This window comes from Mastomys coucha, unplaced genomic scaffold, assembly GCF_008632895.1.
Source record: "Mastomys coucha isolate ucsf_1 unplaced genomic scaffold, UCSF_Mcou_1 pScaffold2, whole genome shotgun sequence".
Taxonomy (NCBI): Eukaryota; Metazoa; Chordata; class Mammalia; order Rodentia; family Muridae; genus Mastomys; species Mastomys coucha.
Genome location: NW_022196902.1, coordinates 344,465 through 360,495, shown reverse-complemented (window position 1 = coordinate 360,495; position 16,031 = coordinate 344,465). Strand labels below are relative to the sequence as shown.

The 16,031-nt window shown below is 39.5% G+C and overlaps 1 protein-coding gene and 1 pseudogene across 1 annotated transcript in view; one reads left to right on the top strand and one right to left on the bottom strand.

Moving 5' to 3' along the window:
* Positions 1-751: 751 nt before the first annotated feature.
* Positions 752-16,031, bottom strand: part of Ppil4 (peptidylprolyl isomerase like 4) — a 30,538-nt gene continuing 15,258 nt past the window's right edge. The window contains exons 11-13 of the mRNA XM_031380348.1: positions 13,050-13,146; positions 9,090-9,231; positions 752-2,859 (exon numbers count right to left, since the gene is read on the bottom strand). Coding sequence (XP_031236208.1) covers positions 2,611-2,859; positions 9,090-9,231; positions 13,050-13,146 — 488 coding nt within the window. The 3' untranslated portion in view covers positions 752-2,610. The remainder of the gene's footprint in view (positions 2,860-9,089; positions 9,232-13,049; positions 13,147-16,031) is intronic.
* LOC116097742 lies at positions 14,976-15,611 on the top strand (annotated as a pseudogene).

Here is a 16,031-nt window from a genome sequence, read left to right as displayed (position 1 = left end):
GCTGGGCATAGTGGTGCATACCCAGCATTCGGAAGACAGAGACAGGCAGACCTCTAGGAGTTCAACGCCAACGGCCCGGACTACATAGTGAGTTCCAGGCCACCCAAGGCTACACAGTCTCAAAACAAACAAAAATCACGTGAAGTAGCTGGGAATGGAACTTAGTTGGTAGAGGGCTTGTCTAGCAGTCCTTAAAACCATATAAAATAGGCCTGGTGGTCCACATTTATAATCCCAGCTCTCTGGAGGTCTGGACAGGAGGATCACAAGTTCAGTGTCATACTCAGCTAGGTCTGAGGCCAGGCTGGGTTACAAAGAACCCCATTAAAATAAAATAAAATAAAAAATAAAATAAATCACCTGGTGAAAACCACAGCTTCTCAAAAGAAATCGTCATATATTGTCTTTGGGAATGTAAATTATTATAGCCATTTTGGAAAACAGTAGAGATATCCTGGGAGGACAAACTCTGAAGATAGTACTACTATGATCCAGCAGTCTAAAGGGTTCCAATTCACATACTGAAGGGCTGTCTGTGCCTCCAGTTCAGACACAGAATATTACCATGCCACATTAATTACAACAGCTCAGACACAGAACAGATATACCTGCCTATCAATACAACAGAGAAAATGTCATATATACACAACAGGATACTGTTTATCCTTTAGGAAGGAAACTGTCATTTGCAACATGGATGAACCTAGAAGACATTAATACTGAGTGATATAAGCAGGCACAAAAACATAAATTCTATGTGACCTCATTTTTATTGGAGTCTACAAAAGTCAAACTCAAGAATGAAATAACTTCAGACTCCAGGGCAGTGGTTCTCAACCTGTGGGTCGCAACCCCTTTGGGGGCCAAATGACCGCTTCACAGGGGTTGCCTAAGACTACTGGAAAACATAAATATTTATAATTCATAATAGCACCAAGATTACAGTTATGAAGAAGCAATGAAATAATTTTTATGGTTAGGGGTTACCACAAGAGGAACTGAAGGGTAGCAGCATTAGGAAGATTGAGAAGCACTGCCCTAGGGCACAGTGAAGAATAAAGGAGATCTGGGTCAAAGAGTATATGATTTTACTAAATGAAAAGAAGGAATGTCTGGAAAATATTTGCAGGGAGTGCAAGCTACAATTAATAATAATGAATAGATTTCAAAAAATCCCCGAGAGCAAACTTTGGCCAAAAGAAAGGAAAAAAGTGAGCATAGATGTTTATAAATGGATTTACTTGTTTGAGAGTATTAACATATATCAAACATATTACACCCCCATAAGCATATAAAATTACTGTCAAATACATAGGAAAAATAAAACAGCTTCTTATAATTTGCAATCAAGGGTATGTTTTCTTTGCAATGTTTGGTGCATAAATTTCCCCATTTCAATACTCCAGAGCTCTTAAATGGAATCTCAGCTGTCAGCAGGTGACTCCTCATGGCTTCTAGCTTATCTTTTGCTCATTTTTCTAGAACACATTTTAGATTCATCTGTGTGAGCAACACCTACAGCTCTGTATGCAGAATAGCTGTTTATTCGAATGTGTGTGTTTATCCATGAACGAGTTTGTGTAGTATGTGGGGGCAAGAGATCAGTGCCAAGTGTCTTCCTCAGTCACTCTCACTGAGAAAAGGTTTCTCACTACCTGGAGCTTCACCTGCTCCTGTCTCCCAGTGCTGGATTATTCGTGTGCACTGCACACCTGGGTATGTGGTGAGCATCTGAACTCAGCCCTATGCTGGTGAAGAGGTGCTATACCAACTGACCCATCTCCCCAGAAAAGAAGCTAGCTCCTGATGTAATTAAGCCTTTCCTATTGGTGGTCAAAAATATGTACAATAATGGAGCAAATGTGTTCTAAACTGTATGGTAGACTGATTCTCTCGTGGCCATCCCTGACCCCATACAAATGCACATACCAGGTAAATTACAGCATCTATAACTATAAATGCATAGAAAACTCAAACCACATGGTCAGAGAGTGCCATGCCCAGTTGAAATGTTCACAGTGGCATTCCTTAGATAGTAAAAACTAACAAACAACCTAAAAGTCCATCAACAGATCAACTGCATTACTTTCACCACAACTATGTAACAATAAAAATAAATGGACTCTTAAAAAAAGAAAGGAAAACATACATTGTGCCATTTGTATAAAATTCAAAAACATACAAAATTAACAGCAGGGTAAACACAACTCAGAATAATTCCTGCAAGGGACATAGGAAACTTTCACAGTGAGTGACACTCTTATCTCTTACACTGCTGTCAGGTACACAAACACTTCCATTTTCTGTTTTATGTTTTATATACAAGTTTATGAACCTCTGTGACATGAAATGATTCATTTTTAAAATATTGAAACCATGAAAGATGTTAAATATGATCGTTACCATGTATGCATAACAATAAAATTTGTATAAAAAAGTATACACAAAATGCCACCCTCTCTTCCAGAGCCCTACACCATCAGCGTAACCTGAAAGGCAACAAAGCTAACATAGAACCGCAGTGGGCTGCACTGGCAGGAACTGAGTGCGTCTGTGTGCCCCAAGTCAGGCCGGAGCAGACCTGCTACATTTGGTCAGACTCATCTCTGCTCATCTGTACTTGGATTTTTCTTTATCTTTGGATTTCTTTGGACTCCTGCTTCGGTCCCTTTTTCTGCTCCTTTCCCTCTCATAAGGATCTGTCTGGTACTTGGGTTTGTGGCTGTTGCTATAGTGACCATCCCTTTCTCGAGATCGGCTACGACTGCGGTTCTGACGTCGGTCTCTCTTTTCATTCTTCTGTTTCTCCCAACAGCTTTCTTCTTCATAATGGCCAAAACCCATTTCCCTGTAGATATCCTGTCAAAGAAACGTAGTGTTAAAGTCAGTCAGTAAAATAATCATCTGTGAGCTCTGTCAATTCTAATTGGCTTACATCTATTTCAGTTGACCTGAAAGATCAGTCCCAAAAACATGGAGCTGAAGCAGCCACATAAACACTGAACATGTCTTAGTTTTTTTTCCTAATGGAGTCTGTGGAATGAGCCCAGAGCTTCACACATGCCAGGGAAGTATTCCACGACACCCCCAGCCTTAGCACAAAGCCCAGTGTTCCAATAATATAAAGCCATACTCCACTTCTCATTCTCCACTTCCTCACCCAACCTGTGGTTCCATCACTAAACTGCAGGGAAACTACTAAAGTCTCCTAATAATTCTACAAAGAAGATATCACTCAAATAACACAGTAGGAAGAGATTTAGGTGTGTCAGTCCGGCTAGAATGAAAATAGACACTGCAAATGTCAGCCTGTACAGCCCCATAATCCCTCCCAGGCTGGTCGTAAACTCACTCTGCAATCCAGGCAAGCCCTGCACTCCTGATCCCCCATCTCAACCTCCTAAGTAGCTGCAATTAGAGGCCTGTGTTACCATGCCTAGCTCATTAAAAATAAAACAAAACTAACTAAAACAAAATTTGTGTTGGGGATCAAACCCCGAGTCTCTTGCATACTAAGCACACATTCTACTATTCCCCTGCCCTGGTGAACTTTAAAGTGTTTTATAATGTTATCTCTATATCTTCTAATACATTTTCTATGGTCTATGAGCTGATACATGATGTGTTAACACTCTTACTTATTATGTCAGACATTAAAGGTGGTGCATGCCTTTAATCCCAGAACTCTGGAGGCAGAGATAGGTGGATCTCTATGAGTTTAAGACTAGTCTGATATACAAAGCAAGCTCAAGGACAGCCAAGACTACACAGTGAGTCTCTGCCCTCAGACAAAGAAAAATATCCTATCTTTAAAAGTGAGTTAGGAAACAGTGTATGCTGTCAAGAGAATAAAATGGTGTATCTGGGCTGGCGGGGCAGAGCTCTCACTTCAGTCTCCAGTTTGACCCCCGAAACATGGCTATTTGGAGAACTGAGACCCATTTTGACTACTTCAACTAGATACTACCCAAGTTCCTGTAACCTAGTAAAAATCTAAAACCTCAACAACATAAGACCACCTATGGAATTAAGGCATAAGGTAAAAAATTAAACAGATGAGTCTCTGAACTGAATAGCAAGGCTGCCGTTCAACAAGCAACAATACAAAGAAACAAGTTAAAGCAGAGAAACCAAACTCTCCCAGCAAAAGCAGAGAATAGGAAATTCTTAGCTACACTTACAGCTTGCACTGAAATTCCTGTTAGTAATTATGTCTTTGAGACCAAAATAGAAAATAGAGATGCTGAGCTTTCTTAAAAAAGGAAAGGAATTAATATAGCTATATTATCAAATCAAACTGAAATCCGAAAGACTTAATGTACTTACAGGGAAAAGGCTAGAAAAATATATTTTAGAATCTAACACTTTTATAGTTACAATCTCCATAAATTATTTTAAAACTTAAGGATGTGTGTGTGTGTGTGTCAGAAGACAACTCTCAGTGGGACCATTTCCTTCCACTTTGCCAAGGCTGGGTCTGCTCTGTCGTCATTTCTGCTAGGTTGGAGTAGCATGTCCCCACGCTGGTCCTCAAGATTCTGGGGGATTTTCCTGTATCTACTTTCCACACCAACACAGAAGTACAGAGATTACAGATGTGTGGCATAAAAGCATGTTGTTTTATTTCTTTTTTTAAAGGGAGGTTCCAGGGACTGAACTCAGGCCATTAGATTTGCATGGCGAGTGCTTTTTACCTGATGAGCCATCTCTTTAGCCTTTACATTTTTAAAAAACTGCTAAGAGTATTTCTTCCTTCTTACTGCATGCCAAAAGAAAAAGATTGCCACTGTAAAGTCTTAAGTAAGTAATCAGAAAGTAGAAGCTAGGGAGGTGGCTCAGTCATAAAGTGCTTGCATACCAGGACAATGGTTGAGTTCAGATCCACAGCTCCCATGTGAAACATTAGGTGAGGTGGCATGTGCCTGTGATCCTAGCTGGAGCAGGGACAAACAGATCAGCCAATCAGTGAGCTCTGAGCTTAGGCAGAGACACTGTCTCAAAGAAAACAAGATAGAGTACAACAGAGGAAGACACTTAACTTGAACCTCTGGCCTCCATACACACACACACACACACACACACACACACACACACACACACACACACCTGTACACAAAACATAGGCAAAAAACCATAAATACACATTTAAAAATACTCACAAAGTACGGTAAAAAGATTCCTAATAGTAGGGAACTTAAACCACTCAGTCTTTCCATTTCTTTAAACCTACGATTATCTCCAACAGAACATTTATCTCAGGCCTGGTTTTACTCACTGAAATAAATACAAGTTTGAACGCCTGTAGCTAAAAGCAATATGTGGAGAGGGAGTTTAAAAGGATTTAGTAGAAAACATGTCAAATAATCATAGGAATGTAATATGACATCTATTTTAAAAGACTGGGGTGATCTAGAACAAAATTAACAAATTAAGAGAAAGAAATTGGGCTATGGAGACAGCTTAGTGGGAAATGGCTTCTAGGCCAAGCACTGTGGGCTGGCAGAGACAAGAGGATAGCTCAAGTTTACTGGTTACCAGTCTACCTGCATGTTTGGTAAGAGACCCTGATGTAAAGGAATAAGGTGGAAAGTGACAGAGTATGACCCGACCTACCCTGTAGTCTCCAGAGCACACACCCGCACACACATGCACACATGTACTAAGATGCACCTGCACACGTACAAGCACACAGAAGAAATTTTGTAGGGAAGGAGGAAATACTCTGATTAGATCACCTGCAATGCTGCTGTGTGAGTCAATTCTATTAGAATAATGAAGGACTGAGGCAAGAGAAGGAATGAGAATATATTCCTGGTAAAACAGCAGTAGACTGTGAATCTGATCTAAACTATGGTTTAATGGCATACTATACATGTAAGCTATCAGTAACAAGCCTCCTCCTCTGTCTTTGTTGTGAACTGGGGGTAAAAGATCACATTTTACATTTTACTGACAAAACAGCCTTTATTCCTATTCTTTTTACATATTTATTTGAGGAGCATTTGAAGGAATGGACCAAGATAGTTTAAAATCTGAAACAGGACATGAGTGATGACAATCTTTAAATAGCTAACAGGCTATAGAAAGGAGAGACCATAGCTCTGTTAGATGACACTGAGAGGTAGGAATGCATGCTATCTATGAGTATTTATCAAATACTTACTAAAATAATTTAGATCTAGGAAGATATTGAGTACCTGCATTCAAATCTCTAGCACTCACACAAGCCATGTGTAAGTGCAGCTCTTTAACCCTGGAGCTGGCCCTAAGGGAACAGAATGATTCGGGGAGCCCTCTAGCCAGCCAGTTTAGCCAAAACAGTAATACCAAGTTCAGTGACAGGCTGTCTCAAAATATAAGGTAGAAAGCTTACATAGGCAAATGTACTTGAACATTCGTGTTAACAGATGGGGGAGGGAAAGGAGGGGAGGAGAAGAGAGGAGAAGAGAGGAGAGGAGAGGAGAGGAGAGGAGAGGAGAGGGAGCACTGTTAAATGAAGACCAACATAAAAGACATCATCATCTACAAGAGAAAGATTAGAGGGGATAGGATGGGGTTCAAGTTCCACTTTATATGTGTATTAGTCTGTAGATTTCTCCTTTTTGTTTTTTTAAACTCAGCCTCACTATGTAACTCACCCTGGCTTCAAACTCTTGACCTTCTTGCCTCAGATTCCCAAGCACTACAGAGATGTGTGCTACCATAGTGTTCAGTTAGATTTTATGTTTGAACCTTATTTTAAAAACTGCAAACCACTTAATCACACTACCTGGGAGGCCAAGACAAGCAGATCCCTGTGAGTTTGAAGCCAGTCTGGTTTATACAATGAGTTCCAGGCCAGCTAGGGTTATACAGTGAGATCCTGTCTCAAAACAAAGCAAGCCACAAAACAAAACTATAAGCCAAAACAATGTTTTACACAATCAATTAACATGAAACAGAAAAATGAGACCCATTACCTGAAATAGGAACTAAACCAATTTCATAACTACAAGGAGCCCTGTGAGTGACCTTAAAGCTGCGCCTTGACGGTACTGCTGCAGTGATGAGATGAGCCAGGCATTTGCCCACACTTACTGTAACAACCTGGCTGAGAAGTATCTCCTTCCTCAGATGTTAACTTGCCCAGGTCACATCAATGACAAGCTGTGCACAACTGTCACTCTCGCCTCTCCCGAGAGCAAAGCTTCGGCGTACCCTAACACATCTACCTGTGTCTCGGCTTCACAATCTTGCACTCCTGTTCCCTCCCTCCTCACCTCAGTCTCTCTTTCTCATTTACCAAGACCATCTTAAATGACTAACATAAAGTAAAATAAAAGCATGCAGCCAGGATGAAATGGCTTTTTAAAATTTAACAAAGACCTAAAAAGGGCTAGAAATTATCTCATTATTACTGTCTTAGGAAAATGTGGCTCAGGAGGGCTTTGGCATGATGTTTAATTATGAGCTCTATTTTTATTTTACATCTATAAAACAGACAGGACATAAAAACTTCAAGGGCTAGCCAGAGGTAAGAGCTCATGGCTGTCACCCTATCAATTGGAAGGTGAAGGCATCAGGATCAGTTCAAGGACAGCTGCTACCACAAATCAAGTTCAAGGCCAACCAGGATTACCAGAGACCCTGCCAATATACAAACAAACCAAAGGAATCATCAAGCTCACTGGCAGTGCTACACATAAAATACATGCTGATCATCATCAACACTTATTGTTATCACAATAGCTAAGTTATGGGCACAACTAAGAGTCTAGCAACAGAGGAACAGATGAGGACAATGTGGATATCCACAAAGGAAAATTCTTCAGTCACACAGTGTGATGTCTGTGTAGTAAAGGATGCAACTGGACAGTCATGTTCAGCAAGTTAAGTTAGTCTCAGGAAGACAAACTGTGTAAGTCTTCTCTCATTTGTGGTTCTAGATTTTATATAGTTATATACATATAAATTAAATATAGGAGTAAATTGTATAGGGGGACAAGGGGACTAATGGGAAGGGAGTGGAGGGAGTATTTGCAATAAACAATATATACACATAAAAATATTTAAAATAAAATCAAGAGGCTGGAGAGGTTGTGCCTCAGATAAGAGTGCTGACTGTACAAGCATAAGGGCCAGTGTTCATATGTGTTCAAACCCCCAGAACCACATTAAGAAGCTGGGCAAGGAACAAGCCTTAGCCAGAGTGCTAAGGGGAATGGAGGCAGGAGGATTGCTGGGGCTTGCTGGTTACCAGCCTAGCTCCAGGTTCAGTGAGACCCTCTCTCCAGGGACTAAGATGGTGAGTGATAGAACAGGTCAGTGTCCTGCTCTGGCTTTCCCTGCATGCATATCCCCACATGCATGCACTACACACAAGCCTACACACACACAGCCTTTTAACTTAGTCTCTAAGTGCTGAGAGGCTGGCAGATGCTCTGCATTTAAGAAGATTTACTGGTCTTCCAGAGAACCCATGTTTAGTTCCCATTACCTATGTAAGGTTGCCATATAACTGCCTGTTACTCCAGCTCTAGGGAATTCAACACCCTCTTCTGACCTCCAATGGCAAGTATCATATATTTACAGACACATATGGATAATATAATAATGATGATGATGATAATAATAAATCTTTTTAAAAGTACTGAGAAATTAAGCTAGCAATTGAGAAGCAATTTTCAACATAGAAACATTGTTTTTTTTGGGGGGGGTGCGGTTCGGTTTTTTTCGAGACAGAGTTTCTCTATGTAGTCCTGGCTGTCCTGGAACTCTGTAGACCAGGCTGGCCTGGAACTCAGAAATCCGCCTGCCTCTGCCTCCCAGATGTGTGCTGGGATTAAAGGCGTGCGCCACAACCGCCCAGCTGTAATCAAGATCACTATTGATTACAATGTAAAAATATATAATAACAAATTACTCTTAATGCAATATTTAAATCCTGTGGGATACATTAAGTCCATTATTCTGTGTGCTCATTCTACAGCTCAGAGTAGGGAATTATTATACAAAACTATTCCTTACTTTCTAAATCACAATAGCAAGAGCACTGTACAAAATTACAAACTACTGATTTCTCCATATTTAAGCCTGAATATTAGAAATACCTGATTAGGATTTTTGACTGGCAGGTAATCTTCATCTTCTTTTTCTTCAGAGCAGTGACGTGTTTTCTTTTTGTGCTTTTTACTTGTGTGTGAGTGACTTGAGTCTTCTGCCTGCTCATCTAGTATAAGATCATATTTTGCACTGAAGCACTTAATTAAGGACAAACGGTATAAATGATGGATAAGAAGCAAGCCATAAGAAATATGGCAAATAAGGGAAGCCATACAGCTAAGTGTAACTTAAAGCAAATAGCATCTAAAAGCATAGAATACATTTCTAAAACAAGTAGCACACTGTCTTCACTGCAGTCCAGAGAACTGGAAGGGATCCTGGAATCAGCCAGCTAACAACCACCAGGCAAACATTATGAGAATAGAAACCAAAATACATTTGTCAATGAAAGACTTAATTTAGAAAGTGAGGCACACCATCAACTAAAGAAACTGAAGGTATTATGAACCCCAAAGCTAGACATACTCTACATAAAAAATACTCTCCTTAAGTCAGCTGGGAGAGGATTTAGTAATAAACAGTGATGATGTGGAAATTTCTATAAGAATTTATAGCAACTAAAACTGTAAGCTACAGGAACACAGATATATACATTAGAACCATTTTTAGTTATCAAAAAATGGAAGCAATGTTTAAAAATATATAATACAGTCCAGTTCACAGCATGATGTTATATAAAAGGAGTTATTAATAATGATTTTTAAATGTAATAAAAGTCTAGATGAAGATTAAAAGTGAAAAAAAGTTTAAGTCAAACACTGTATGAGATCCCACGACTCAGGAGACAAAGCAGGCAGATTTCTGTGAGTTTGACTGTGTAGCAAGCTCCAGGCTAGTTTGAGTTATAGTGAGTCCGTCTCAAGAGAAACAAACAAACAAAACTATACAGACTGGAAAGTTAAGAGCTAAGAGTCTTGCTGCTCTTCCGGAGGATCTGTGTTCTGTTCTCAGCACATACATCAATCAGATCACAACTGCCTATAACTCCAGCTCCAGAGATTCAACACCCTTCTCTGGCCTCTTCAAGTAACCACATTTATACATGTGTAAATACACACATAAAACATAATTTCAAAAAACAACTTTTTGAAAAACTTTATGCTCATACTTGTAATCCCAGCTATTCAGAAAGATGAGGAAAAGAAGAGATTAGTCTAAGACTAGCCTCGGCTACAACGTAAGGCCCTGTATGCAGAAATGATGGAGACTCCACATACACATTTCTGTAATTTTAACTTCAACAAACTCTATTAAAAATAATGGATTGAAAGAAAAAATAAAAAGCACTATAAAAGTATATTTTATTCAGCTGATGTAATTGTCATTCCTGAGGCTCACTGTCTCTGTCTGCTAAACTAGGCCTAGGCCTGGAAGCTTCTAGCCTCAGTACAATCTAATCTAGACCTAGACTGTTTTCAGGCTCTGAGACTTACTGTTCAATAAGATCACCCTTTCTTGTTGTTTTTGATCTCTTGCTGGCTGATTCAACTCAGCTGTTCTGCCTCAAAACTGACTGATTCAATCTGGCTTCTCTCTTTCAGCCTCTCCTGAATTGCTCTGCTTGGCCTCATACTAACTCAGCCAATGTGTTCTAATCTTCTGGCTCATTCCAACTTCACCTCGCTTGTTCTCTCTCTCCAACATTCTCCCAGTAAAACCGCCTCTTTCTTTTTTTCTGTACTGCCCCAGGTCTCTTCCTTTACCTCTTTTCTTGAACAGATCCTATTCTGTCAAATCTTTCTGGGATTCATTACTTTGTCTGCCTCTCAATTAGACAGCACTTTCAAACACGGGGGCTTCCTTCTACAAACTAACTTTACCTTCATTGTTTGGGCTTACAGGTGTGTACTAAGAACATGATATATTCCAGCCAGAGAGATTAAAGGTATGTGCTAAGGCTGAGCCACACCACAATTAGAAACAGATTTTTTTTTCAGTAAATAAAACAATCTTGGGGTTCACAATGGGGTCAAATATCCTGCAACAAAGCACCATTTGTGTATGTAACAGAAGTGAGCAAAACTTTTCTCAATGTTATATAAAATGTGTCACTAAAACTTTAATTGTAATTGGAGCTAAGGGTGTAATGTGTAGCTCTATGGTAGAGTGCTTCCTATCATGCAGAAACCCCTGGGTTTGATCCTAGCACAATAATAATAATGTTTTCAATCAGAAATAATTTCTCTAATGTAATATAAAGCCCTAGAATAAAGTAAAGCATAAACTGGGCATGGTGATACACACCTTTAATCTAGGCACTTGGGAGGCAGGGCAGGCAGTGAGACCTGGTCTATATAGTGAGTTCTAGGACAGCTACGTAGTAAGACCCTGTCTTAAAAAGTAAACTAAGAAAAAACATAGAACTAGTGTAAAAGTAATCCCAGTCTCTGCAGTGGATTCTGAGAAAGTTGGGCTCTGAACATGTGGAGTCTTAGGAAGCCTAACATACAAGTAAGTACTACTGTAGTTGCATATGGGACTAAAGTCAACAGTCATGTTCTTTAGGACCAGAATATAATGTCTGTCTTCATACGCATACCCACAGCTTTCTGAATGATGGGAAAGAAAACAGTCCTAAGGGCTGGGGTATAGCTCAATTAGTAGAGTTGGAGTATAGATCAATTAGTGGAGTGGTCCCCAACATTCATTAAGCATCTCTACTTTATGCCCTACCCTTCCTTGATTTGTCCTATCCATTCTAAGTGGTTAGCCCAAACTTACCTTTGATATGAAGGTAACATTTGCACATGCTCATCTATGCCTTTTATGACTGTAACCTTTAATCACATGCCTTCTGTTATCCTTTGTTAAAGACCAGCGTCAGCATGCTCGTCTGGCTGCCGTGAGGACTTAGCGTGATGCTGTCAGCACCCTTCAGAAGCATCCCACATTTTGTGCAATGCAGACAGGAAACACATTTTAAATAAGCATGAATATCTAAAGGCCAACCTGATACTCAACCTCCTTGATGAATACTTGGAGAAGACATGCCTATGTAACACAGAAAAGAGAATCTCTTTTCATCAACAGAAACTAGGAAACAAAGGCACCCTTTACCAAAGATGATCACCAAAGAAATGATCTTTGCAACATATGCAGTAATAGATTTATAATGAGAAAATCAGTTATAGGTGAGCAAACAGAAATGACACAATGTAAGCAGTACACTTCCCTGCTTTTGAACTTGTTACAACTTGGAAGAACCTGAAGTACATGGTCCAGTCAACAGATTTCTTTTTAATGCTATAAATGTCAACTCTTATACTGAACAGGAAGGAGCCCTAGACAAAAATTTAGCAAAAAGATTTAGCAAATCTTTGTTGTTAAAATGACAATTTATTATATAGAAGAAAAAAATCTAATCATGTAACAGAGAACTATAAGATTTTGTTATCTAAATAAGGAAATTAAATATAAGAGAATGAATAATGGGGGCTGCAGAGATGGCTCAGAGGTTAAGAGTACTGGCTACTCTACCAGAGGTCCTGAGTTCAATTCCCAACAACCACATGGTGGCTCACAACCATCTATAGTGAGATCTGGTGCCCTCTTCTGGTAAACCAGCATAAATGTAGGCAGAACACTATAAAGTAAATAAATAAATCTTTAAAAAGAGAGAGAGAATGAATAACACAAGGATATTCGATAGAAAGTAAGGAATTTAAAACATTAGTATATATAAAAATAACAAATTTATTCTCTGAAGATCATCTGAGAACTGTGGGTAAGTAAGTAAGTAAGTAAGTAAGTAAGGTATTTATCATACAAGTAGGAGATAAAATATTTAGGCCTAAGGTTTCTTTCAAATCCAACTTTCTCCATAATACAAAATATACTGAAAAAGCTAAGTCTATGGGAAACACTAACCAGCTGTGACAACAAAATGTTCCCTCACAAATGACCTACACAGTGGGGCCAACTGAGCATAAGGTTCTTGTAAAGGATACTCCTGTTTGGGCTTTACTTTGTCTTTCAGAACCAAATTGGCTGGTTTACTCTGCTCCTTTTCATACTCCTTGAAATCACTCTTGGTATATTTCCCACCTGTTTATTAAAAGAAAAAAAAGAATTAGTATCACAAAATGATACATTAACAATTTTATAAAACACAAAGGGCTACTTAGGAAAGCCCACATTAGGAGGTAGGGAAGGTGAGGAAGGACATAAAACCTAAACCTATGGGGCTGTTACTTTAGTTGAAAGTGCATGACCAGTTTTCTTGGTAGTTATATGCTGCCACCTAGTGACGTGTGTGAATATTACAACATCCAACTGAAATAAACAGCCCTACAAGCCCTACTACATTGTTCAAGCAGAGCCACTAAGTCCATGAACTCTACTGCATTAGCAAGCAGCTAATACTACTCCTAAACAGACATGTGATCACCCACCACCAATAGGACTGTGATTATAACATATAAAAAACATCAAGACGCTGGTCTGGGAAAGGATATGGGCCTGGTAAGACTGGTGAGCCAAGCTGGGACAGGTTTCTCCTTCAACCACAAAAGAAGCCAACTCAGAGAGAAACTAAGACTTCTGCACTATGATCCAACTGTGAACAAAAAAGCTCTCCTCGTGGAACAGACCAAGTTAGACTCCCTGTAAGCAATGGGCTGGAAATGAATGTGATTTATAGGTGAGAACACTGAGGATAAGGTACTGGCTCAGCCGAAGCGTGCACTGAACAAGCTTCCTCTACAGCACAGCCTCTGGCAAGGTAAAGGTTGTTGTGAAGAAACAATGCAGAGAAAGAATATTCTTCACACAGTCTAGATATTTCTCTCTCTAGGTTTTTTATAAACCTTAATAAAATATATTGAAAAAAATCAATTCATTTTCACAAACCACTCAAATAGGAAAAGAATCTTAAGGGAAACAGAAAGAGCACACGGCCACAGTCCAAGTCATTCCTCCTATGAGAGATCACAGCTTCCAGTGGCCTTCCAACTGACAGCTCTAGTCACTGATCTCTCTCATGTGAACTCCCATAAAGTGGTACAGCCTACTACTTACCACCAAACAGTCCTACATATTTCTTATTTTTAAAGTGCAGTAAAGTCATGGACAACAAACTATAAATGGTATAGAAAAGGTAATCTTGTGGCTGCAGTGACGGCTCCATGGTTAAGAACAAGGTCTTGCAGAGGACCTGGGTTCTACTCCAAGTACCCATATGATGGCCCATAACCATCTGTAACTCCAGTTCCAGGGGATCTAACATTCTAGTCTCTGCTGGCACCAGGCATACACATAGTACACATACTTATAGAGAGATAAAATATTTAGACATATAAAATAAGAATGAATCTTTAAAATAAGAAAAACCAGTAATCTTAATTTTCTGGTAAAATTTAGCATTACATGTGACTAATTAGCAAAGTGAAAGCTTTTTTCTGTTGTTATTTTGTTGTTGTTTTTCTGAGACAGGGTCTTAACTATATAGCCGACTAGTCTGGAAGTGGCTATGTAAAGAAAGCTGGCCTTCAACTCCCAGAGATCTGCCTGCCTCTGCCTCCCCAATGTACAACCCTAAGTGAAGCCTTTTTAAAACACTGTAAAAGGATCTTTTGAAACTCAGCTAGAAATGTAGTTCAATGATGGGACATATCTGTGAAACTACTATGCTCAATCCTTAGCACATACACATGCACACACATACACAAAGTTAACATGATAAAAAATTCACAACTAGCGTGGGGAGTTAACACTTTATCTTAGCACTCAGAAGACTAAAGCAGGAGGATATTAAGTCTGAGGCCAATCTAGACTCCATAGAAAAACTGTCTCACAGCCACTGTAGTACACTGAGCTCCACAGAGACAGTGGATGGGCACTGGTGACTCTGCTTCAAGGAGGAAAATCAACTAAACATGGGCAAGGGAGATCCTAAGAAGATGAAAGGCAAAATGTCCTCATATGCATTGTTGGTGCAAACCTGCCGGGAGGAGACAAGAAGCAGCACCCAGATGCTTCTGTCAACTTCTCAGAGTTCTCCAAGAAGTGCTCAGAGAGGTGGAAGACCATGTCTGCTAAAGAAAGGGGGAAATCTGAAGATATGGCAAAGGCTGACAAGGCTTGTTATGAAAGAGAAATGAAAACCTACATCACCCCTAAAGGGGAAACCAAAAAGAAGTTCAAGGACCCAACGCACCCAAAAGGCTTCCTTTGGCCTTCTTCTTGTTCTGTTCTGAGTACCACCCCAAAATCAAAGGCGAGCATCCTGGCTTATCCATTGGTGATGTTGTGAAGAAACTAGGAGAGATGTGGAACAACACTGCAGCGGATGACAAGCAGCCCTACGAGAAGAAGGCTGCCAAGCTGAAGGAGAAGTACAAGAAGGATATTGCTGCCTACAGAACTAAAGGAAAACCTGATGCAGCGAAAAAGGGGTGGTCAAGGCTGAGAAGAGCAAGAAAAAGAAGGAAGAGGAGGATGAGGATGAAGAGAATGATGAAGAGAATGAGGAAGAGGAGGAAGAGGAAGATAATGATGATGATGATGAATAAGTTGGTTCTAGCAGTTTTTCTTTTTCTTGTCTATAAAGCATTTAACCACCCTGTATACAGCTCACTCCTTTTAAAGAAAAAAAATGAAATGTAAGGCTGTGTAAGATTTATTTTAAACTGTACAGTGTCTTTTTTTGTATAGTTAACACACTACCAAATATGTCTTTAGATAGACCTGTCCTGGTGGTATTTTCAACAGCCACTAACCTTCCCTGGTACAGTCTGAGGGTTATAAATTGGCATGGAAATTTAAAGCAGGTTCTTATTGGTGCACAGCAAATATTAGTTATATATGGGGACAGTAGTTTGGTTTTATTTATTTTTTTTTTTTCATCTTCAGTTGTCTCTGATGCAGCTTATACAAAGATAATTGTTCTGTTAACTGAATACCACTCTGTAATTGCAAAGAAAAAAAAAAAA